Below are 27,370 nucleotides of genomic sequence, written 5' to 3'. Positions count from 1 at the left end.
ATGCTTGATGAGCCACCAAGGGAATACCATCTTGCATATACTGTCTATTTATGTCAAGACAACAACCCACCATTTAATGGTTACATGGCGAGAGCAGATCAACATTTTTTTGCAAAATGCAGATGTCACTGAGGAATTATTGGTAACAAATCCCAACATAGCAAAACAAAAAATCATGATATGGGACTGGATCCACACGTATGATCAATGTCAAAGTACTAAGCATGCAATTATGCATAATATTATTACAAAAAAAATGAGAACACCAGAAACTTATGTATTAAAGTTCCCAGGAGCTAGTTTTAGAGATTTCTTTTTAAGATTTAGATTAAATATATGGCACACCAGAAGTGTCCTGGCTAAGTGGAAATTAATTCCCATAGAAGATGACTTCTGCGAATTTGCAAAAATCCAAAAGAATCTGAAACGATGTTACATCTATTTGCAATGTGTCCAATGCTTCTTAACAAAAGAATCGAATATTTCACATCCTATTTTCAGGCTTATAGCTCCTTATCTATAGAACAGTTCTGGTACCACATATATAACACTCAATCGAACAAAATAAGAATAGCAATTGTTAATTATCTAATATCGTTGAAGATACAGAATGGGTACCCAAGGAATTTATGATAATATATGAAATAATGTTAAAGCCTGTTGTGAAATGAAACTAAATAAGATATGTGAAATAAGATACCGGATCACACTGCCTGATTGGTGGGAAGAGCATTTCCTAACTACGCGTGTTTTACTTTGGTATTGCTGTGATGTTTCTTTATTGAGTTTTGTATTGTTCTTTTGGTCAAAAGCAATAACGGTGAATGCAATGATGATCAAGGAAATGTATATTTTAAGTTAATATGAAATTGTTTTTTATCAAAGTGTATAATTGTATTGAAAAGTTGATTAAGCAACTACATCAATAAAAAAAAAATAGACCTGTTAAGCATAGGTTTGGAACGTTCTGTTGACCACATCATTGGCCATTGTTTTTTAGATTAGGGTGTACCTAGAGGGACAATACTTTGTACAATTAGGTTTGAACTTTCTGCATTGGTAGAATATCATTTGACCTGTTGGAATCTAGTGAAGTGGCTCAAGTTGTGCTGACCCATGCCTACCACTGTTGTTATTTTCAACCTTTCTATTATATGTAGAGATTCCCAGAGTTTCTAAAGGCATTTGGTCTAACAACTTCCTTGACTTAAAATTAATCAAACACTTATCTGGCCTACATTTACTTGATGCCATTTGAATCATTACTTGAACTCCCTCCAATATTTGCATTTGATTACTCCATATTTTGAATACAAATGTGACATCTTACATGAAGCTTTTGCTCAAGAGTCATATGTGTGCAAATCATTTCAATACATCAATAACATGCCAGCAATGCCAAAGAAATTACAAGAACGCCATGCAAGAAATGCAGATATTGCTTTGAGAGTTGTAAGGAAAAGAGCTGAAAAAACATGCCGTTGATGAGAGAAAGGGATATTTCGGTAGCCCATGCCACCGGAATAGTGGACACAATCCAAAATGAGAACTTGGATCTCTTGGCCTTCACGGAATCCTGGCTCCATCCTGCAGCAGGACCAGCCATTATGTTAGCCACCCCAGACAATTACACTCTTATACGCATGGATCGCAGCACGTCTAGAGGTGGCGGCCTAGCTATAATTGTCAAAAACAACCTAACCCTTAGACTTTCCTCACCCCATAAAACCAATTCCTGCGAATCCCTCACAGCTAAACTCACTATTGCCAATAATCAAACCATCATTATCCACCTGATATATCGTCCACCAGGCCCCATGGGCTCCTTTGAGGAAGACCTCATGAACCTATTATCTGACAATTTAAAAATTCTACTCAAAGCCTCATCCTACGCGACTTCAACCTTGGATTTAATGACCCACGTGACCCCAATGTCCTACAAATTAACAACGCGCTCTGAAACACTTGTGTACGAGCGCGATTCAAATAAAATATCATATCATATCATAACACCCTGGAGGAATTAGGATTCTCCCAAAAGATTACAGATCCCACACATATCAAAGGAAGGACCCTCGATTGGATTGCCGAACATAACTGCCCAACTACTATCACCTCTATAATGCCTCAGCTATGGTCTGACCACCACATGATATCCTTTACCTTTGAAGCCACCACACCTATGAACAACAGTACCCTAACCCCACTGCACCTACTAGAAACAAAAAAAAGATTACCCCCGAAAATCTTATCCCCCTCATTCTCCCCACCTTAAATTCCATTTCAGATCAGTCTGACCCAGCCTCCAAAATACAATGAAGTGATGCTTGCCTCTCTGGACACTATCGCACCACTGAAAATTAGGAAGAGCAAACCCCGCCAACACATAAATACCTGGTTCACACCCTTACTGAAAGACATCAGACAAAAGAAACGCCTAAGTTAAAAAACCTGGAGATCAGACCCCTCAGACACCAACAAAAACAACCTGAAGAAATTAGCCACCCTCTACAAAAAAGAAATCATCTTAGCGAAACAAACCTCCTACAACACCCGTATCACTCAAGCCAAATCCAACACAAAAGAACTGTTTGCCATCCTGAAGGAAGTAAAATCCCCCACCCAAGCTCCCGACTCCTGCCTCAAGGACTAGAACTGGTGCACAGGCATGCAAAATGCCCTTGCCAACAAGATAACCATGCTTCAGGCAAAGATCAATAAGAAAAAAGCGCCCATAACTGCCCAAAACACTGTTAACATAGGCCCCCCCTTCAAGGCTACCACAAACCCATTATCGACTCTGAAACCACTGGACACCCCCCCCTTCTACTTTCGCAAAGTCTCCACCAAAGAAGTAGAGAAAGTCATCCTCACCCTCAAAATCTCTAATTGCCAGGGAGATCCATGTCCAGCCCAAATCATAAAAGACGCTGCCAGCGAACTCTCACCTTTCATTACTAAACTTATAAACGCCTCTTTCACATCAGGCACCATACCCAGCAACCTGAAAGATTCCTGGGTCCTCCCCCTCCTCAAAAAAGCAAACTTTGGACCCCTCCATCCCAACCAATTACCACCCTATAACCACTGTGCCGTTCCTATTGAAAATCCTAGACAAAGTTGCCTACCAACAAATTCAGCACCACCTGGAACTAAACCACCTCCTAGGAGTCCGACAGTCCGGCTTCAGACCACAGCATGGCACCGAGACTGCACTCCTAGACCTTAAGGCGCAAATAGACACACTATGAGATTATGGCAAGACTTCACTCTTACTACTCCTTGACCTCTCTGGCGCATTCGATCTGGTAGACCATGTAATACTATGCAATCATCTGTTCACGGCAGCCTGCTTCTCCCAGGAAGCAGTCGCATGGATCCAGTCTTTCTTAGATAACAGGACAATGCAAGTCTTCACTCCCCTAGCAGCTGCTGACCCCGCACCCATTACTTGCAGCCTACCCCAAGGATCTTGTGTATCTCCCACCCTCTGTAATATCTTCACAAAGCCCCTTTTCGATGATCTAGACGGTCTTGGTATCACCTACACTAACTATGCAGATGATACACAGATCCTCATCCCGCTGACAGGAGATTATGACAAGGATTTGACCTTTGTGAATAGAGTCTACCTCATCATCCAGGCATGGATGGCCGCCCACGGTCTATGCCTGAATGATGACAAAACTGAACTCCTCATTCTAGGCACTTCTTCCAACATCAAAAAACTGGGCATCAACTATGACTCCTTCATAATTGACAATAACATCATTACTGTAGCCAAAGTAGTTAAAACCATCATTTTTTATATAGACTCCACGCTTACCTTTGGTAAACAAGTGAATTCCATGGCTTCAGCCACCTCCTATACCTGCAAGCTAATTAGAGCAGCCAAGCCCTTCCTTTCATCTAATAACTGCATCATTCTAGCAAGAGCATTAATCCTGTCGAAACTAGATTACTGCAGCGCCCTCTACATAGGCAGCAACAAATACATCACCTCCAAAATTCAGACACTGCAAAATAATGCTCTGAGAGCCACCCTAAACTTCCCTAAAAGTGCCCACATATCAGACCTTAGGAGGTCTACCAACTGACAAAATCCTCCTCAAAACAGCATCCCTTACACACAAATGCCTTAACCATGCAGCCCTGCAATACCTTATAGACAGATTCACCAGACAAACAGCCTCTCGCCCCTTATGAAAAGCTAACTCTAACATTTTGTTAGTACCCAGATTTAAGCTTACTAAATCTGGCGGGAGTAGCTTCGATGTTAAAGTGGCACAATTGTGGAACTCCCTTCCAACTGCTCTAAGGGAAGATCTTCCTTACCAGCAATTCAGATCCAATCTGATCCAATGGCTAAAAGATCATGATCCTTAACTTCGCTCTATTGTCATTTGGGATCTCATGTATATTTTGTATATTTGCTCTGCTCTATTTATCTGTCCCATCTGCATTTTTGTAAACCTACTGTACATATTTCTATGATTTTTTGACACTACATGTCTACAGCATTGTAACCGTAGCTGTACTCCCTGTTTATTTGTAACATGTAACCTAAGTTGAACAACCCTGTTTCTGCCTTCGCGCCCGAATACCCCTGGGTCTGGTGCGCAATATAAATAAATAAACAAACAAACAAACAAACAAACAAATAAACAAACAAACGAACAGACACTGTAGTGGTGAAACTGTAAAGCCACTTTGGTATTTCTAAGTCTCATATTGTCTTCATTCACAGATGCCGAGCACTTGAGTGCATTCTACACCTGATAAAAAAGCTTTTGTATTCTGCCCAGTGTTTAACCGCTGTAAGACAAAATTCAATGATCCCAGAGGCTTACAATCAGAGTTAGAAGCTACAAGGCCCTTTCAACGAAGACCGTGACAGAGAATTGGGAGGTAAGCCACAATTCTCAGACACCGCTGGCTCTGAATAAACCTTCTCCATTATCCCTGCCTCATTCAGACAGACATTTAAACAATGACCTAATTTCGGCCTCCTATGGAGCATCTTTACCAATGTTGCACCATTGAGCAAAGAAGGAAAGAGGTCGCAAATAGGGTGCCTCCTCATTCTAAATGTACATGCCCTGGGCCCATCATTTTTGCGAATGCCTTCATAAGGCAACCTCCCAATGGACACCTACCTAAAAATCTCCTAACAAATACTTAAACTGTGAAATCTATTGCAAATATTGTTCCTGAAACACATACGAGTTTGTCTGGCAATCGTCAAAAACGATGTAGCCAGACCTCTCTAAATGATCATTCTCTCATTTTACTCATTATCATTCTCTCATGTAGCTCATAAACTTTTCCTTTAAATCTAACACGGTACCCACCAACCTCAAAGAATCATGGGTCCTACCTTTACTGAAAAAACAAACCCTGGACCCCACCATCCCCACCAATTACAGACCTATCACCACAGTGCCCTTTCTACTTAAAATCCTAGACAGAGCTGCCTACATACAAATTCATTATTACCTGGAAGCTAACCACTTGCTTGGCTCACAGCAATCTGGCTTCAGTCCACTTCAAGGCACGGAAACAGCTCTATTATACCTCAAAACCCAAATTGAGGAACTTAAGGATAATGGGAAAACAGCTCTGTTCCTCTTACTGGACTTGTCGGCTGCCTTCGACTTGGTGGACCATGCAGTTTTATGCAACCACCTCGAATCTGCTGCCAACTTCACCGGAGATGCCATGGCCTGGGTCCAAACCTCCTTAGCAAACCGCACCATGCGAGTCTTCTCCACCTCCGACTCAGCCGACCCTATCAAAAAAACCTGAGGTGTCCCACAAGGATCTTGTGTCTCCCCCAACATGTACAATATCTTCACCAAGCCTCTGTTTGACAAGTTGGACAGACTGGGTGTCACCTACATGAACTACGCAGATGACACCCAGATCCTCATACCCCTTTCGGGTGACTACGGGACAGACTCAGCCTTGGTGAACAAAATGTACACCCTCATTCAGGCATGGATGGCCTCACATGGCCTCTGCCTGAACGACGATAAAACACAGTTACTAATCCTAGGCTCTGAAACCAACATCCAAAAACTATGCCCAAACTACACATCCTTCAACATTGATAATAACCCTATCAAGGTGATGTCTGTGGTTAAAACCCTTGGATTCTATCTGGAATCCTCCCTCACTCTCAAGAAGCAGGTAAATTCCCTCGCCACTTCCACCACCTACACCTGCAAACTCATCCTCGCATCTAGACCATACCTCTCCAGTGCCAACTGCATCACATTAGCTAACGTCCTTATCATGTCTAGGCTAGACTACTGCAATGCCCTGTACTCTAGTAGCAACAAATACATCACAGACAAACTGCAGAACAATGCCCTGAGAGCAGCACTAAACATCCCCTTTAGAGAGTACATCATTAACTGCAGGAAAGAGGCTAACTGGCTATAAATAACGGACAGAATTCTACTTAAAACAGCTTCCCTCACATCTAAATGTCTTCACAACTTAGCCCCCCGTATCTAATGGAAAAAATCAATAGGAACATTTCCAAGCGGCCCACAAGATCCGCCAACACCTTCTAACTAGAGACTCCAAGGTTTAAACGTTCCACCGCGGGAGGAACTAGCTTTCCCGTCAAAGCTGCTCACTGCTGGAACAAATTACCTTTTGAACTGAGAACTGAACAACCCTACCCGAAATTCAGGCACAAGTTAATCAATTGGCTGCGCGCTAATGACACATAGCCTGACCTACACATAGCTTACTCCCACCCAGCCACTACTGATTTGTTGCCTGGACACCCCAAGACTTGCCCTGCTCCTGGTCATTTGTCTGTATATATTATTGTATATATTTGCTTTTTTCCACCACCTCTGTTCTTTTAGGCATATGCTTGTATATAGCACTACATATATTTGCTCTTATTATGCTATGTTGTACATATATTTGCCAAACTATGTAACAAGCTTAAGTTGTCATGTAAACTGCTGTGCCCGGCTACCCTCGGGTTTGGTGTGCATTACCAAATAATAAACAAACAAACAAACAAAACAATGTAGGGGTGGGGATTTCCCTATTTGCACACTAAACAGATGTAGTGTTGTTGCTATTTTTAGCAACATTGACTTACTAGATGACCTCTGTTCCTCAGACATCGCATTGGTTGAGTTCCCTCAAGATTCAGACCTTCAGACCATCATGCATTGTGTTAAATAGTTTATGGAAAGAGAAACTGGAACTGTTCCATATGGTCTTTCACCTGACACAAGAACACATTTTCAAGGATAAAACTCTTGCCATTCAAGACAATAACACTTACACTAATCTTGAAATTGACTTGAAGTTAAAAATAAAATGTGCGAAAGGTGCATTTGAAACTAGGCGAGAGGTTACCTCTGGGCCCTTGAATATTCAATATGACCCCAACACTCATCAGGCATGATAACTTTAGCTTCATGGAACACAAGAGGTTTCAACACCTACTTTCGGGTGAACATAATCCCTTAGTGGACATTGACATCATTGTACTACAAGAAACATGGCCTAGTGTTGCACCAGTGTGGAACGAACACTCAATATATTTATTACACGCCTTAACACAGACTCGCGGTCGACCATCATCTGGCATGATGACTGCCATCAGTATGAAATCTCACCTCTCATCGGAACCATCGGCTGCCCCAGATGCATACATTCAGTTGGTAAAAATAAAATTGTCATCAAGCTCCATAGCAATTACAAATCTTTCTTGGACCCATAATGGCATATTGGATTCACTTTTTCTTGCTAATCTGGAACAATTGTGGGATAAAATCATACTTGACCCCATAATTCATCATACGATATACACTGCTTTGATCATGACACATCTAACACAAGCACCCTGAATCAACAATGGCTGAAAACTATTGAGGAAAGACAATTTGTCATGCTAAATGGATCTGTCAGAAATTACATTCCACCAAGACCGACGTGGCAACGTGGAAATCATTCAGTCATTATTAATTGCATTTTTGTTTCTCGCAGTATGTTAAACATTATAACAGATTTTAAGACCTTCCAAAACAAAATAGTGATCACAATCTTCTTTTCATGCAATGGAAGCACACTGAAGCCTTCTCCACTGTGGGCATTTATACTCCTAAACCTGAGATCGCTGGTGGTCAGAATAGATTCCGATGGCCTGCCTCTCGAGTGGCAAATCCGGAATGGTGTCTAAATCAGGCCCTGTCACACTTCAAATCCGACCTAATGAAAGAGGAGGGCCTTTATGTGGCAGCCATGTACATATCGCAAAGTGTTAACATCACTAAATCAAAGGCCAGTCTATCAACATAAATATCCTTTTGACCAGCAAATCGAACACAAAGTTTCATGGGCAACAGAGGCCAGTACAATATTTGCCAGCTATTGATAGACAGTCCGCTACATGAGCTCTTAAAACCAGATTAAAAAACTGGGTTAAATTTCACAGCTGTCAGATCTACCATATGCAATCAGAACATAACATCTAAAAACAGTGCTCATTTCTGGAAACTATTTAACACGGTGTATCAAGCAGGACAAACAGCTTGTCAAATTAATTCTGTTTCAGAGGAGAATTGGGTACAACGCTATGAAAATCTCTACGCAAATTGCGACCCAAAGCTAACATATATAGTGCATCATGTTGGTCCTCTGAAGACAGTCTAAATTGTGACCATGATGACATATTGTATAAAATTAAAAAGCTAAGCATCTCACGTGCCCCAGGTACTGATGGCTTGACCAAGAAAATGCTTAAAATACATCTGAATGAATGGGCACTGGTCCTTTACATCATCGTCTCCAAGATAAACCTTCAAAGATAGATCCCTCCAACATCGAAGAGATCTATTATCATGCCCATCTTCACAAAGGGAAACTGAGAGTGCCCAAGCAACTATTAACCAATTGCTTTATTCGACATTCCATGCAAAATCTTTGTTCGATTGCTACTGAGAAATTTCTCAGCATGGGTCAAGGAAGCTAAGTTTTTTGACAATTACCAAACAGGATTCATGCCCGGCATGGGGACTTCTGTCAATCTACTCACACTGTGGTTCCTTAAAACACAGAGTGTTCACAATAAACACCCTTTCTGCATGGCCTTTGCAGACTTTCGTGCCGGTTTTGATTCCATATCGAGAATCAGACTTATTGGTAAACTCTTTGCAGCCAAATGTCCGGATCATATCCAAGCCCTGATCTCTCAATTCCATACAGGTACAACAGTGCAAATTAGATTATCTCCAGATGGTACTTCATCCAAGGTCATACCCACCTTCCGTGGATTAAAGCAAAGATGTATACTAGCATTACCCCTGTTTAACTTCTACATTGCAGATACTGGACACCATCCAAAATCAGTAATATCAGATCCCCCAAAACTAGGCCACCAAGCTCTTCCATGGTTTATGTACGCAGCCAACCTGGTCTTGCTTTCCAAAAAAACCCTGGGTCTTCAACAACTTATATCGGCCCTTGAACAATACGCTAATGTAAAGTACTGAATGAATGTATCTACCTTGGAGTTAGTACTAACAACAGCTATGGGGACATCCCCTACATTGAACAATGTTGCAAAATATCCAGACGGCTGCTACACAAGCCACGATTATACACAGAACATATGGTAAATGTTCATATCAACCAGTTATTCAATTCTACAGCAAAACGCTGCACCAGTTGTCCTGTATGGAGAAGACACCATGGCCCCTCAATCAATAGCATACGGGACTAGACTAGAGGGTGTATACTGGAAAAGAGTACTCACTCTTCTCATGACTGTTCCAATGTGTATCCTGTGCCTGATAGATCACTACTAGCTATTTTAGCTCACCACATAGAAAACACACTGGTCAAGAATATAGCTTTTTGGAAACATCATATTGTAACCACCTTGACACAATCTGATATCACAGTTGAACTATTAACAACTAATCCAAGTTGTGCTAAAAGAAACTGTGGCTATACGACGGAATATGCACCTGTCAGCAATGCATGCAATACAAACTCTTTCAAAAAAATAATTATGAAATAAAAAACTTCAAAAATCCTCAATCTTTTCTCCTACAATTTCTGTGTCCAAATTATAGGACTATGTTTCTGCGGCTAAGATTAACCTCTGGCGCACAGGTGAAATCATTGCAAGAAGGTCAAAATGTCTAAATACTCTAAGAAGATGCAAATTCTGCAAACATTAAAATCAAGTAGAAAGATTCAGACACTTGATTACAATATGTTCTAGCTCATTAGCTGCCCAGAATAAATATTTGGAGAACCAATATGATGATTATCAATGTATTACTTCAGATATGCTATGGGGGAATCTATATGAGGGCAAGGGCAATTCAGTAACCTTTGCCGTAGTAAGCATTCTAAATTCCCGACATCTTGGCATTGGTTGAACTAATATCAACTTGGCTCCTTTTTGGTAAATGTAAATGTTGATATGGACATGTTAAAGCCTAAGTCTCAGTCTAGTTGAACAAGTGTAAATGATTATATCGCTATACTTTTAAAATTGTACGTTCTTGGTGCTCTCATAATGTGAATGGTGATATCATCTTTTTAAGACCTTGGGATGTTTCATTGTCATTTTTTTAAGATCTTGAATGTTATGACAACTGTGTATAATTTATGTTAATGTATTGTGAACATTTGATTGTACTGAATCTTTTTCTGACTATTTGAAAGGTTGTAAATCAGCCATGTCAAATAAAAAAATAATTTAAAAAAAATTCACATGTGCTTACATTCCAGGAGTAAAGATCAAAGTCAAGAAATAATTTAAAAAACAACTGCATGCAGGGAACTGGAAAGTGCTTTGTAAATTGGAAAACTATTGGGAATATTAGTACATGTCTAAATTCTAAGCGGCGTAAACCAAATTAATTCTGTGACCGGGAAAACATTGAACATGAAAATATAATGCTGCATTTTGGGTATTTCAGTGCAAAAGTTCCTCTTCCTGCTCAGTCTACCCTGCTAACCTAGCGCTCTGCTCTCTCCATCTCGCCCCCCTCTCCCTTGAGCTTGCTGACTGGCCAACTGGTGTACCTCAGAGTCTCACCGGTCCCAGGCACCCAAGCCAGTGCTCTCTCGCACTTGCCTCAGGGCCCCAAACCCACCCACCCTCACTGCACTTGAAATAACCCCTGAGAGTGGCTCTCTGCACTTTTACCCCAGTCTCTGCCGACTAGGTGCACTTGGACCTCCCCCCTCTGTGACCGTCTTTGCACTCACTCGATACAAATGAACATGCACGAAGATTGTCTGTCTGTTCTCCCTTGTCTTCTCCCCTTAATCAAACTGGTAAAACTGCAGAATCACTGTCAGGCCTATTTGCTGTGTCTCAAATGTTAAATGTATTTTTTTACGCACTTACTCTGCTCGTGCAGACAGTTATCGTCTCAGAATGTCAACGGCTCTGAGTGACTGTTGTTTTTTCCCCATGTTCCAACCCTCCTTGGGTGCTTTGAAACACTTTCCTGTGTATAGGGGGTATACAAACAATACAACAATACAAACAAGTGTTCAATGAATTAAGAAATTGGAAACCCAAATCCAATAGTGCATCTGAGAAGTGATCCCTCAAAACTTACTAGTGACTAATAAGAACAATACCATGAAAATCCTGCAAGAACCAAATGTTTTCTGTGATTGAGAAGGAAATTGTACATATGCCACAAACAGTGCAATCTAATTTAAGTCAGTGACCAACGTTATTTTGTGAGCATTGATGGGTATAAGAAACTAACACTGCATTTTGGGTACTGAGCTAAACTCCCCAAGGAAATCGGTCACTTACAACATTATGGAAATACTTAGGAAAAGTGGATTCGGGAAATTGAAATGAAGAACAAAAGATGTAACCTGAGTCACAAAGAGCCATACATGTTCGTAACCTCGCCCATCTTTGACTGGTTCATTTGTGATTTAATTAGAGATGTGAATTATTTAATATCAAAGTCAAATAGGCTCAAATTACGATTTATAAACCAGGCCAAGCAAGTCACATATTTGGTAGCACAAAAGTCGCAGCTAAAGAAATTAATTTCAAAGCTAAACTTGTTAAGTGAGTTTGGAATATTTTAAACACCCCCAAGTCTTCCCAATAACCTTCACCTTAATCATAAAACTAGAAACCAAAAGTGAAAGGTTATTGTTATGGAACTCTGCTGAGGTGTATATCAAGATTAATTCTGTCTGTTTAACCTCCCCAAAAATCTACAAATTAAATCATTTAATAACATTAAATAGTGAGTCCACATTACAGCAAAAAGCAAATGTTTGATATTGTGCAAATTCCTAATAAAATTCTATTTGGATTTCATGAAAAGTAACCTTTTACTGTGTCAAAGTAAAAGAATTTAAGAAATCTATCTCAAGATAATTGAAACAGTTCTAAAAAATCTGCATTTCCACATGAGCCTATTCTATTTCTATTGTTTAACACAGCTTCATGCTTGAGTAAATAACTTAATTCTATTATCCAGAAAGAAATATCTGCTTGTTAAGACATACTTGAGATTGTTCGATAATTCCAATGGGCTTTTAAAGAAAGTGGGTGCTTCACGTCATGGCACCACGTGGATCATGCACTTTGCTTATTGTCACTTGTTGAGATTGGCTTGCAGAGTTTAGTATAATGATTCAAGAGTCAGTTCGCTTTATGGGTTAGTCTCCTTCTCCATCTGGCCTGTTGTTGACGGCACCAATTTTTTTAACTGATGATAGTTTGTGGATGTAACTGATTTCATTTCAAATGATATTGTGCACATTGTGCACCATATAGCTTGTGCCATGTATGTAGTAGAGCAGGATTAACGTATAATTACGTGGAACTGTACCATAATAAAATAAAATACACTACGGTAATAATAAGAACAAGAACATGAACTAATATTAATAATATTATACAATTGATATTATTAATGTTAACGGGCAAATCAAGCTTATGGGAAAGGTACCGAGCTAATGCTACATTAATGACAATGGCATTTTACCAACTGAACTTAAAGAGAACAATTCAAAGATCACAATACTCTGACAAATTTGCAGTACTCAATTTCACTTTTCCAAGGTATTTACATGAGTAAAATATCCAATAAAAAAAGGCTTCTAGTTTATAATAATTAATTAACATATCTTCAATTTAAATTTAAACATGAACTACAACGTAACCATCTGGTGCATAGTATAAGCAAGTTGTTACATTGGTAAGTGCTGTAAACGTGATATGGATGATTTTCAAAATAAAACAAAGAAATGTGTTCACACATTTAGAGGGCTAATTATAGCAAGTTATTTTCATAAAGCCTGTATGTACTCAGTGTACGTAAAAAAAACATTTCATACCACAGGCATAAAATGACATGAAAAGAATACAAAGAGCAAGAACATGACAATCCATTGCTTTACCATAAGTGATTGAGCTCAATCTCATGGTTTGGTGTACATTGGTGTGAGAAATCATTGTGAAACCTTTGTGATTCAAAAAGATGAATGATACGTTTCCACGTCTGCAGCTTGCATTAGCATCACACCTTCATTTTCTTTTATGGGCAGGGACATTGACATAATTAATATGCATAATTCTATTGCATTGTTTTAAGATAACTAATGTGGTCCTAACATTATGGACATATTAGAAAATCTAGTTTCAATTGCTATGACAGATCACATATTAAAAACATAACAGTAACATTTGCACTAACATTGCAATGGGCATACAAGAACACTTACTAAAAGGAATAGCGAGAAATAATGTGGCAAGATTACAAAGGGTGGGTAAGAAAATAAATATAAACGTTTCTATTACATGTTATTAAAATGAAGATTATTTATCTTTATTTACTAAATGAACTATCAAATGTCTGTATATCACATGGAGGATACTTATAAAAATGTAATCATAAGGTACCTACTTTCTTCACACTTGCCGAGTCTGCCAGTGAATACTGCAGGGGAAAAAAGAGGAAACAGCAATTATTCAAATGTACAATACACATGAAAGCATAACAAAGTGATGCTACTACTATATATAACCAATGAAAGTTTCATTTATCACCATGAAATTATCAATTATATATATTTAAAATAAACACATTCTGTGTACAAAACCCCAAAAGTTGCAATTCATTTTATTGTATGTTATTTGGTGAATCCAGTGGAGTCATCATTGATCATTCGGTGGTAAACTTCTCCCATGAGGCCAGGGGACGGCACTCACTGCTGATCCTGACCCTGGGGGTGGACATATGAGGTAGGATCACACAGGATGAGGCAGTCTCCTGGAGGATGTCATGGCTCCATCAGGTGAGACATGGTATCCACACATTTTCCCTTGAAAATAACCTCCCCATGTCTGAAACCATTGTAGCCTATTGTCATGCATCTACTTATTTTCCTATGAAGAACAGGGAAACCCCTTTGTACAAATCAATTGACCAACCTAACAACTTTTGTTAACCTTACCGAGCTGATGAAAACATTTTTGTCAATTCCACTTGTCAATCAATCAGAACTGACTTGCCATCAAAATCCATAAATCAATGTTCAACAATGGACTTCCGTTCCCATAATCCCCAAAATACTTGGACGAAGAAGATAGAACGAGCAATGTGGAGGAAAGGATACTGCAAGCTCAGCGACCTGTGCCTGGTGAATGTAAGCAGCCCAAGCCAAGAATCAAGGACAGCTGCTGTGGCAACTGGCGAGAGCAGGCTGCACATCTCTATGAGGAGCAGAGAACCAACAGTGGGGACAGGCATGGTGGAGCCAGGTTGCTCACTGACAGGGAAAAAAAGAAGATACTTAGCTGAGAGGAGCTGCAGGAAGGCCAGGAGCCGGAGGGAGAAACAAGCATTTCACCTACCAGAGCCAAGAGTAAACCAGGTATGTCCAGTGGAAGAGGCAGAGGACTGATTAATGAAGGAAAAGCAGCCGCGAGAAGGAGGCAGACGGGATTCCTTCATCTGCAGAGCACAAGAGAATTCACCAACACCATAGAAAACTAGTGGGTCTGCCCAGAAGCAGTAGGGACACTGAGGCCTATAGGTGAGTGCACTGAGTGTGCACATTTCGGAAAAACTTAAAACTGAAAGAGATTTTGAATGGCGGATAGCACAGGGGCAATGGTCTTGGAAGCAAGACCATGCAAAGCAACAGAGGTTTGAATCCCTGATCCATGCTTAGAAACCAAACTCAGGTATGGTATTATGGGTGTTATAAAAAAAAAAAAAGAATAAAATAAATAAAATAAAGAATGGGTATACTGAAAAAGGGGATGATAAATCACAAACCACCCCTCTTCTAAATTGTGAATGAATGTACACAGTGCAAATACTTAAGAAGCACAAAGAGGGTTATATATCGGAGGGACACTTTATCCAACATTATCTATAAGCAGCTCTTGAAGCGGGCAAATACCCTGAGTGAACTTTTGTCCTGGCAGGAGAGTATACAAGGCAACTGGAAAGGATGTGTTAAACAAGAAAGAATAAATCACAACATCTGAGAGAGAGAAATAACAGGTGACCTGAAAGAAACTAAAATTGTTAAGCCAGACAGTTTTTGTGTGCAAGTGTGGTAGTTGGCAAAGAGAGGCCGAAAGCACTGTTGTGTATTAAAACCTCAAGGAGTAAAGAAGAATCCAAGGGAAGGGATCTCCCATCTGGAGTCAAGACTTTCTTCCTTGAATTACCTTTTTGTTTCAACCATTTATTCTTCCTTTATGCACACTTTTCTAAACCTTCCAAGGTTAAAGACATTTTCCCTTTTCACTTTAGAGATTAGTTTATGGTGTGAAGGTCAGAATAACACAATGGACACAGGATAGTTTTGTTATTGACATCCTGATACAAACAGATCCTTAGTTTTGGTTTAGGTGGGTAGATTTCTCTGTGGGCTGGCGCAGGGATGCCTTTTCCCAAACCCTTTTATTTCCAATAAATGTCTTTAACCAAAACAAAGCAAACCTGTCTCTAACTTTCATTCCGGACTCCTCCCAGTTATTTAATGTATTTGATGTGTTTTTAAATGCTAGAACACACTAAAATTTCAACACAGTTTTCTTCGGAGAACAGGGAAAAAGGGAAACATCAGGTAGGATCAGGGAACAACATGCAATTATCAAAATGCCAGCACGCCAGCATGTCTGTAATCATATTCGACAACCTTTACAAACTCTACCTTAATTAATGACAAATGGTGATGGTGAACTTTTATAATACAAGCAGATGTTAAGCTAATCAGGGAAAAAGGAATAGATGGAGTGGACACATTGGTCCACGTGCAAAATCAAATGAAAAGGGCTTATGCCATATTTTCTTGAATGCATGATGAAGAGACCAGTGAGTCTCAAGATGGTGCTGGAGGAAAATCCATCGGAAGACAGCAACTGCACGTGCTTCCATGGACAGTGTTCACTAGCCAACACTCATGCCAAATAGACATGGAGTGGATTTGGGCATGTACATTCGGGTGGACAATGTGTTTCTGTGCACATGCATGAATCAGTAGTGTCAGCTGCTGCAAAAAAATAAATAATTGGTGCGCCGTTACCCGCATCCCTACAGAGTCTGCCATATTTTAGCACATGCCTCTTCACTAGAATCATGAATCACATCGGACAGCTATGCACAGAGATTATCATAGAGTTGTCGTAAAGTGGATTTCTTCCAGGATTTCCTCTCTGTGTGGGTGATTCTTTGTATGATGGGACACATGTAACAAAAAGCAACCATTTTAAAATCGGATACTAAATATATAAAACATGTCTTGCAACTTTATTGGATGCCAGAAAAGATGGCTATGCTTGGACTGCTTGGAAACAGTGCCTGCTGACATTACAATTATCAGATGCATATTTAAGACATGCTCATAGATTGTCATAAAGTGAAATGTTTCTTGAGTGAGAATTAATAATGCACCATACATTTTCTCCACGGATTGAAGCTATAATCTATGGATAATTTGGAGTTTACCAGTGGCCTAGAACATCCTCATGCATACATGGAACACGTGAAGAGATGTGCTTAGAAGAACACACACTATTTGTGGTTGATTTAGTTTGAGGCATGTACATTTACAGTTTTAATTAACACTTTTAAATTTGTTTACATGTTGGGCTCCTCCTCATTACCCCACACACACATAATTATATTCAAGGAAAAAACGTTAGTTGCAGGGACGTAACGCAACAAACCCCCCAAAAATTCGGCTAAAGCCACCTTAACTTGACGACCCCTGTTGCGCAGTCTATGCCCACAATGATGACATTACAAGTCACATCACTGATGCCATCACTGGTGACAACACTAATTGCATTGTATTGTTGGGTGTTCTGACCCACGTTTGGACTATTATGCTACAACATTTGGTGCTGTGGGCTTAGGAAATCCAAGATGGCCGAAAAAGCCCACATGTGCGCCAGAATCTATGAAAACCGCGCAGTTGTGCACACTAAAATGGTTGCCTAATTTGCCACCCACCAGTGCGAGCAGGATGGGCCGGGGTGCCATGAGTGAAATGTGTGCCAAAGGAAAAACCGCACTTTAAAATCACCTTTTGTTTCTCTGAATGCCAGCTCAAAATGCCTATTTGCAACACATCCAAAAATCTCACTGAACACCAGCGGACATCTGGCAGAATAAAGTCTTGTGGGCATACAAAATCTGGAAAGAGGATGAGCCTAAAACAATGTTCATCACAAAACTGGCTGAGCTATGCATGTCAGCAGCCTAACTGAAACTGGATTAAAACCACCAAAATCGAAATGTTTAAATTAAATGAGTGACCTACTTTTGAGTGTCACATAGGTTGCAATTGTTTAAATGTCATAGTTTTGAACTTCGAATCAGCATTCTAGCTGCATATGTAAAAATTGTCTTGACTTAAACTGGGGAACAAAAAGTGACATTTTATCTGAAACCTGGCTTAAGGAACTGAATTCTGCCCACCAGCTACCCCCGACAGGAGTTGAGACTTGCACAACAGCTGTGTTCCCAGGCCGACCTGCATTTTGCTGCTCCCACCAAAAGGGATATGACACTTCTCTGATTGAATTACCTGGGCTCTGCAGGAAAGTGAACAAAGCCCTGTCCTGACTCAGGCAAATGTTTTATTATGGAGGCCATAAAAAGTGGCTTCCTCCTGAAGCAAAGGGGAGGAGCACTGCCTGTGAGAGCAAGCTGGCTATTATTTAAATGATACCATAATTCTTGTGATTTTTCTGCCCACATTTTAAGAGGTTTTTAGAACCGGTGGCATGATCTGGGGGCAAGCTAGCAGTTAAGAGGGTATTACTTAAAATGTATGCATGTTAAAAATCTGACACTTCATCAATTAATGTCCATACCCCTTGCGCACATGTGTATAAATTTGGGGTAATGTCCGATATTACGAAACCAGTTAAAAAGTGCAAATGTTGCCATTTCTGAATGCAAGCTCCCAGGAAGAGCAGATTTGGACAGGGTATACCTCCTGTAATGCATGATGGGTGCATGTAATTTCAAACCACTGTGTAGCTATGAAATATGTCTTTTGGGTCAAAATATAGATTGTGTGTAATTTGACATGGGTGGGTTCTCTGTATCATAAACAGACCTCATCGTGATGACACTTCATTTCATTCCCCCAATCAAGGGGAAGAGGATGAATTGGCCAATGATAAGTGGAGAGGGGTAGAGCCTAGTGATGCTGCACACACACCCATTTTCAAAACACATAAAAGCAGACAGTCAGGACAGATAGGGACCTTCAAATCCATTTGCTGCGGGACGCTCTGCCGGGAAAATCCATACTTTACCTCCATCAATCTCTAGAGAAAGCTGTGCAGAAAGATCCAGACTTCAAATCTATCAATATCCAGAACCAGAGACCCAGACCAGACCAGCAGAGCAGAGCTGACCCAGATCACTGTGAAGTGCCGAGACCAGACCAGAGTCCAGTCTAAAACCTGACCAGATCCGTGGCGAGGCCCATTTATTTCAAAAATATATTGTGAGTACCTAGCAGAACTGTGTAGAACCAATCTCTTAGTTAAAATAATATAATTCAATATATTTTAATCTAAGTAGAACTGCCTCCTAACTGTCACCTGTCATTTTCTAGTTGCTAGCTGTCACTTGTCTTTTTGAACTTTAAAATTTCAAATCTGAAAAACGACCTTTACCATATCGCTCATATCTCCGTGACCGTTTGTCCTAGAGACTTGCAGTAACTTTCATCTGGAAGCTGAGAGGCTGTCCTAGGCTGTCCTAGGACCCCAAAACGATAGTGCTAGTCCTTGTAGTTCCTCTGTAATCGCGAAAAACGCACTCGCGAATTTTGCAGCGATTTGCAAATTTCTCCACGTGTAAAAACAGAAGATTCTTTGCTTTCCTTGCTAAAAATTCGTTTGCCTCTTAAGAACCATCCCTGAATTATTGCTAGAGTGAGCCTGGACTAATATTAACTTGACACCACTCACCCTGAACCTCTAGAGGGAATTAAAAGCATTTTAGCATATTTTTCACTTCATTGCCAGCACATGTAAAAGCATTTTGGGCCTGTGTTTAAAACTCCGATCTGTAGTCTAAGCTTCCTGGGGTGAACTGAATTACATTTGATTGCATTTCTGAGAACTATGTGCTTTCCTTCCATTTCCTTGCATTGCATAAAGTGGGGAGGGGATTGCCAGAGAAAAGTGATTACATTGTTTTGTTGAAATCATATTGAGTATTTTCTGTATTGCATTTTCATTCAACATTACATCCATCTGAACTTATATAAAGCATTCTCTACCACCTTATTCTTCTGTTCCTATTCACAAGTGTGCTAGTGCCAGACTATCCATTATTGATTACTGATCAGATTAAGTGTGATATCCAATTATTAATTTATTATAAAGTGTGATATATATCTATATTGTTTAAATTCTCAAATAAACCTTTTAACTTGCAAAACAGAACTACTTCTTGGCTCAGTGGGGTCAGGGGGATTCCAAGAGAGGGGTGTTATATAGGGGAAGTCATCCAGAACGCATGAACTGGACATAAAGATACATCAATAAGGGTTTCCATTCAGTATCCCAGACTAGGCATTGACTTAGCTGTAGTGTTGAATTGAATCCTCTTACAGTATATAACTGATTACATCAATAATGCAATTACACATAACATCAATTATAAGTTAGCTCATGACTACCGTAATAATAATTTAGGTTGTGGACTTGACCATGACAAAGGCTGGGTCACTGGCCAGCACCAAAGGCCATAGCTAGTGTTCGGTTAATTTTAAGAAAATACCAATGTACCTGATTAAAAGCCATGCCTAGTAGCCCATCACGGTTTTAAAATAGTCAGTAGGCAACGTTGAAAGCTGTAGTCAGTGGCCATGGCTAAAGGCCATAGCTAGTGCCCATTAATATGTTAGAATATACAGTCGCTTCAGCCAAAGGCTGTGGCTAGTGGCTGGTTAGTGTATACAGTGGGCACAGCCGAAGGCCATAGCTATTGGATGGTTAGTGTTCTATAATTGTGCACACTGGTAGTGTCGAAGTCATCAATGCCTTATTCTAAGCCATCAACACCTTTACCATCTCTACCTAAATATTGCAAACCATTACCAAAAAAGGACCTATTTAAGTCTTTATGTTATGTTATGTTATGTTATTTTGCACGTATATAGCGCCTTATATACCATTGGTATGGTCTGAAGGCGCTGGTAGGTTGAACGCCCTTGGGAACCGAAGTCCTGGTCAGTAGAGGGAGTAGAGAGAGTCCAAAGGTGCGTGTGCGCACCAGGTATGTGTGCAGCTGGTGCAGAATTCCTGTGGCAGCTGCTTCCAAGCGGTAGGTGTGGTGGCTGATAGATCAGGAGTATGTGTTCGATCTGGCCGGAATTATCCAGACCGAGAGTGGCAGCATTAGGCCTGAGGAGAACGCTTGGCTCGGGGTGTGAGACCAGCAATGTTTACTTAGAGTGATGGGGAGTGAGCGGCAGATGTTGATATGAGAACAGTTATACCGAATGGTGTCATAGTATCTCTGTGTTCTAGTTGAATGGTGGTGTAAGGAGAGAGTAAGCGTGGGGTGTGATAAGAGGTATGCATCCACACTCAGCCTCTCTCCACACTCAGCGCCTCTCCACACTCAGCGCCTCTCCACACTGAGCACCTCTCCACACTCAGCACCTCTCCACACTCAGCCTCTCCACACTCAGCCTCTCTCCACACTCAGCCTCTCTCCACACTCAGCCTCTCTCCACACTCAGCCTCTCTCCACACTCAGCCGCTCTGCTCGTTCTTCCCCTCTGCACTCTCTTCCGCTCTGCAGGCTCCTCGTTCTCCACTCTCTTACTCTCTTCCGTTCTCTTCACTCATCATTTCCCCATGCCCCTCTGCTCTCCATACTCAGCTGCTCGCCACATTCAACCATTCTCTATACTCGTCCGCCCTCCCCACTCATTCGCTCTCCGTACTCGTCGGTTATCTACACTCATCCGCCCTTCATACTCATCGGCTCTCCATATTCATCCGCCAACCGCATTAATCCTCTACACTCGTCCACACTCATTAGCTCTCCACACTCATCCGTTTTCCAGACTCATCTGTTCTTCGCACTCATCCGTTCTTCGCACTCATCCGTTCTCCACACTCATCTGCCCTCTACACTCATCCGTTCTCCACACTCATCTGCCCTCTACACTCATCCATTCTCCACACTCATCTGCCCTCTACACTCATCCGTTCTCCACACTCATCTGCCCTCTACACTCATCGGTCCTCAACACTCATCCGCCAACCGCCTTAATCCTCTACATTCGTCCACATTCGTCCGCTATACAGCCTCTTCCGCTCTCCACACTCTTCCGCTCTCCACACTCTTCCGCTCTCCACGCTCTTCCGCTCTCCATGCTCTTCCGCTCTCCACACTCTTCCGCTCTCCACGCTCTTCCGCTCTCCACGCTCTTCCGCTCTCCACACTCATCGGCCAACCGCATCAGTCCTCTACATTCGTCCACACTAATCCGCTCTCCACACTCATCCGCTCTCCACACTCATCCGCTCTCCACATTCATCCGCTCTCCACACTCATCTGCCCTCAGCACTCATCCCCCCTCCATACTCATTGGCCCTCCACACTCATCCGCCCTCCACACTCATTGGCCAACCGCAATAATCCTCTATACTTGTCCACATTCATCCGCTCTACACAGTCTTCCGCTCTATACACTCATCTGCTCCATACACTCATCCGTTTTCCAGACTCATCCGTTCTCCATACTCATTCGCTCTCCATACTCATATGCTCTCCACACTCATCCGCCCTCCACACTCATCCGTCCTCCACACTCATCCACCCTCCACACTCATCCGCCCTCCACACTCATCGGCCCTACACACTCATCGGCCCTACACACTCATCGGTCCTACACACTCATGGGTCCTACACACTCATCCGCCAACTGCATTAATCCTCTACATTCGTTTCTACTCATCTGCTCTACACACTTATCCGCTCCACGCACTCATCCGCTCTATGCACTCATCCGCTCTCAGCACTCATCCGCTCTCAGCACTCATCCGCTCTCAGCGCTCATCCGCTCTCAGCGCTCATCCGCTCTCAGTGCTCATCATTACATTGCTTGTTTAGTACTGTTTGTCTTTATAGTTTACATTCGAGATTGTTTAGCTGTACATTTCTTGCATCAGGTCGATTGCTGGGTCGGTGTTATTGTGATGAAGCTAGTTTGGAACCGTTTAGTCTTAGGGGAAGAGCCAGGTTTTCAGTAGTTTGCGGAAGGCCGTTAAGTCTTCAGTTAGGCGGATGTGGGATGGGAGCGAGTTCCACAGGGTTGGGGCCAGGGCTGAGAATGATGATCCGCCTAACCTGACTGAGTTTGTGTTAGGAATTACTAGGAGGCCGGCTGAGCTTGATCTTAGGGTGCGAGTGGGGTGGTAAGGTATTAGCTTGTCTTGAAGATATTGAGGTCCAGTTTTATTCAGTGCTCGATGGAAGAGGCATAAGGTTTTGAAAGCCACCCTACGGGCTACTGGAAGCCAGTGCAGTGTCTTAAGGGCTGGGGATACGTGGTCTCTTGGACCAAGCGCAAGTAGCATTTTGGCTGCTGCGTTTTGTGTTCTTTGGAGTTTATTTAGTTGGTGGGTATGAATTCCAAGGTATAGGGGGTTTCCATAGTCGAGTCTTGATATGATGATTGATTGGACTGCAGAGACTCTGTTGGGAAATGAGAGGTATGGAAGGATGCGCCTAAGGTTTTTGAGGTGGTAATGGCAGGATTTTGAGACATTGTTGACTTGGCGCGAGAGTGTTAGGTCGGAGTCCAGGGTGCATCCAAGATTTTTCACTGTGTTGGAGAGTGTCGGTGAGTTGCCCATGGTGGGAGGCCAGGGTAGTGGGTGCGGAAAAAGGTCGGAGTTGCGCAGACCATGATTTCTGTTTTGGAGGGGTTTAAAAGGAGGTGGCTTTGGGTCATCCAGAGTTCTATGTTAAGGAGGCAGGATGCCAGGTCAGGTCGGGAGTTGGGTTTCGAGTTCAGGAGTTTTAGAATTAGTTGAGTGTCGTCGGCGTAGTTGTAACACAGGATATTGTGTGAACAAATTATTGGTGGGAGGGTGTTCAGGTAGAGGTTGAACAGGAGGGCGGATAGACATGCTCCTTGGGGGACTCCCGTGTCGACTGGTCGGGCTTGTGAGGTAAAGCTGGAGAGTGTCGTTATTTGGTGCCTATCTTTGAGGAATGAAGCAATCCATTTAAGGGCAGTTACACGAATTCCTAGGGAGTGGAGGCGGTCTAGGAGGATTGAGTGATTGATCGTGTCAAAGGCGGCTGATAGGTCGAGGAGGATTAGTGTGGCACATCCCACGGAGTCTGCTGTCATTTTAAGGTCATCCCAGATCGAGGTTAGGGTGGTTTCAGTTCCGTGACGTGATCTGAAGCCTGATTGGGCGGGGTCTAGAAGGTTGTTGGTTTCGACAAAGGCATTTAGTTGGGAGTAGGCGGTTCGGTCAATGAGTTTGGCAAGGAACCTGGTGTTTGAGATTGGGCGGTAGTTTTTGGGCTCGAGACGGTCGAGCGAAGGTTTTTTAATTAGAGGTTTGACGTGCACTATTTTGAATGCGTCGGGAAAGATACCGGAGGAGAGGGAGGAATTTATGATAGATCTTGCGTGTTCGCCTGCGCAGGTGGAAGCAAACATTTCTTTAAGGGTTGTGGCAGGGCAAGGGTCCAGTGGTGATCCAGATGGTTTGCGAGCAGATAGAAGTTTGAGAAATTGTTCTGGTGATATTGGACTAAAGGATTCAAACGTTGGTTGCGTAGAGGTCTCGGGTGAAGGGCTGGCCGTTACGGGCAGAGGGTTGCCTGGAGGCTGTAGTAGAGCCAGTTTGGTATTTAGAGTTTTTGTTCTTTCAATAGCCGTGTTGTAAAAGTGGAGGGAGAGTGAGTCACAGAGTGATTGTGAGGGGGTCGGGACGGTTGTATTACAAGCTGGATTGGTGAATTCTGAGATGATTTTGTGGAGTTCTTTGCTTGGGTTTGTGCAGTTTAGGATTCGGGAGTTGTAGTGGGCTTTTTTTGCTTTCCGAGTTTCGGCCTTGTATTGATATAGGTGTCGGGCCAAGGTAGTCCTGCTCTCGTGGGTTTTTGCTTTCTGCCATTTGCGTTCTAGGTATTTGTAAATTCGTTAAGTGGTCTTCAACTCAGGGGTGAACCATCTGGGGAAAGGGCCACGGCGGGTTGATGGTTTACACGGGGGGTGACTCGCAGGAGAGATGCATTGAGCCATGAGTCAAAGGCCTCAGGGTTAGTTGGTTATTGGGACAGCAGGTGGGTGGTAGAGATTGGAGGAGTGCCTCGGCTAGGTCCGGGGTGATCATAAGTTTTTTCCAGCATTTGCGTAAATTCGGAGGTTCGGATGCGAGTACGGGAAGGGGGTTGGGTGAGTGGATGGCGAACAAGAGTAAGAAGTGATCGGACCAGATGACTGGGGTGTGGGGTTTTAAATGAATCAGGGTGTTGGAGCTAAAGATGGCATCTAGAGTGTGTCCTTTGTAGTGGGTCGGGCCGTTTATGTGGGGTTGGAGATTAATTGCATCTAAAACGTCAACCAGGGAGTGTGTCATAGGGTTGATGGGGTTGTCGAGCCATATGTTGAAGTCACCAAGGAGGGTGAGGTTGGGATGGTTTAGTTGGAGAGTGGCGATGGAATCGCAAAGGTTGTTTGCGAATTGTCTATCGTAGCCAGGGGGCCTGTAGATTATTAGGAAGCTGTGTGAGAGCGATGGGGAGAGGGAAAGTTTAACGAGGAGAGATTCGCAGGATGGGATGGAGGGTTGGTTGTCTATGATTGAGGCGCGGAAGAGAGATTTGAAGACGAATGCTACCCCACCTCCTCTGGACGGACGGTTCAGTGGGAAGAGGGAGTAGTCAGGGGGAAAGGCTTCACTAGCGATTGGGCCAAAGTCATCGGAGAACTAGGTTTCAATGATGAAAACTAGGTCAGGTTTGGCAGAGGCGAGGAGGTCATAGATGGAATGTCTGGTTTTTGCTACGGAACGGGCGTTAAATAGGATACAGTTCACATCTGCAGGCAAGGTAGGTCTCGGTGCTGGAGCGGGTTGAGGCGGTGGTGGAGGGAGTGGAACGGGGGGGTAAGGTGGGTGATGCTAGAAGGGAATAGTGGGCGGGCAGAAAAATTGGCAGGTTTCGAGCGGGGCTGGGTGGCTGGGTGTGATAGGATGATCGGGTTTGGGTTGGGGGATTTGAGGGAGAGGTGTGGGCGGTTGGGAGTTTCAGTTGCAGTTGCTGAGAAATCCAGGGAGAGGGGTTTCAGGAAGGAGGAGGCCATGGGGGAAGGCGGAGATTGCGGGAGAGAGGTGGTGGGTAGAGACAGGGGAGGCGAGGAGAGCTGAGAGATTGAGGGGGATCAGGAGCGTTTCCTCTTTAGTTTCTTTGCTGCGACTGGTGTGTGGGAGAGGGTAGGGGGGTCAGAGGGGGAGAGGGAAGCAGCTTCGGTTTGTGCCAGGGCTAGGCGCACAGTTTATAGGGAGGGGAAAGAGTGCGGTCGGGGGGGGAAGGTGGTAGGGGTATGAGGGCAAGGCTGTGGGTGGGTGATTTCGGGGTGGGGTATGACAGGTCTGATAGTGAGGGGAGGAGGTATGGGCAATGCTGGCGGGTCGGTGGTGGGGTTCAGGGGATGAATGGTCTTAGGGTGAGTGACTCGCCATCGTGCTCCTGTGGCTTGGTGTTTGGAGAGGGGAGTGGAAGCGAGTGTGGAGGAGGGTGGGGCGATTTGGGATGGATGGGGCGGGAGTGAAGGCAGGTCGGAGAGTGGGGGTGGTCCACGGGGCTCGTTTCTGAGAGACTCTGGTGGGGTGGGTGCGCTCATGATTGGTGTGGACTTTTAGGTTGATTTAGGAGCGTTTCCTGATTGTAGTTATAGGATCGTGGGTGTCACGCCTTTAGGCACACTTCTAGGTTCAACAGATCAGAGACGAAATTAGACTATTTAAAGCTCTCTAGATGCAATTTGCCGGCAGAGATGATATAAGTTTAGTAGGTTACCTTTCTGAGTTCACCTGTATTCGGTCAGTTTCTAGATTCAATTTACCTAGAGAGAGTGTTAGATTATTAGTCACCGTTTTAGATTCTACATTACACAGCTAAGCTGTTAGTTATCTTAAAGGAATTGAGCAGGTGTAAGTACTTCTTCCAATTCACCTTTATACAAGGAGAGTATTAGGTATGCATCTAAATCAACTTTGTATCAGAATCTTAGTTGCCGTCTAGATTCTACATTACACAGCTATACTGTTAGTTATATTAATGTAATGTATTAATGTACATTCCTAATGTAAATGCGGTTAGGAATATTCTAAATTCAGCTTTCTCAGAGTGGCTATTGGTCACAACATCTAAATGCAGTTGGGAACACTTCTAAGTTAAACTTTCTCAGAGAGGCTATTGGGTGCAATTTTTAAATGCAATTGGGCACATATCTAATTCCAACTTTCTCAGAGAGGCTATTGGTCACAGCTTCTAACTGCAATTGGGCACACTTCAAATGCAATTGGGTACCCTTCTAAATGCAATTGGGTACACTTCTAAAATCAACTTTTCTCAGGGAGGCTATTGGTCAGAACTTCTAAAAGCAGTTGGTCACAGCTTCTAAATGCAATTGGGTACACTTCTGAATTCAACTTTTCTCAGAGAGGCTAATGGGTGCAATTTCTAGAATGCAATTGCGAGTAACTTCTAATGCAATTGGATACACTTCTAAATTCAACTTTTCACAGAGGGGATATTGGGCGCAACTTCTAAATGCAATTGGGAACACTTCTAGA

The 27,370-nt window shown here is 42.5% G+C and overlaps 1 protein-coding gene across 6 annotated transcripts in view; it reads right to left on the bottom strand.

Moving 5' to 3' along the window:
• Window positions 1-27,370, bottom strand: part of TENM2 (teneurin transmembrane protein 2) — a 3,863,575-nt gene that overhangs the window by 2,329,372 nt on the left and 1,506,833 nt on the right. For all 6 annotated transcript variants that reach the window (XM_069654289.1, XM_069654288.1, XM_069654292.1 and 3 more), the window contains one exon: window positions 13,947-13,979. In XM_069654289.1, coding sequence (XP_069510390.1) covers window positions 13,947-13,979 — 33 coding nt within the window. The remainder of the gene's footprint in view (window positions 1-13,946; window positions 13,980-27,370) is intronic.

The sequence above is a fragment of the Ambystoma mexicanum genome, chromosome 3q (assembly GCF_040938575.1).
Source record: "Ambystoma mexicanum isolate Mex_15411 chromosome 3q, UKY_AmexF1_1, whole genome shotgun sequence".
NCBI classification, from domain to species: domain Eukaryota; kingdom Metazoa; phylum Chordata; class Amphibia; order Caudata; family Ambystomatidae; genus Ambystoma; species Ambystoma mexicanum.
This window is presented reverse-complemented; position numbering and strand designations above follow the sequence as displayed.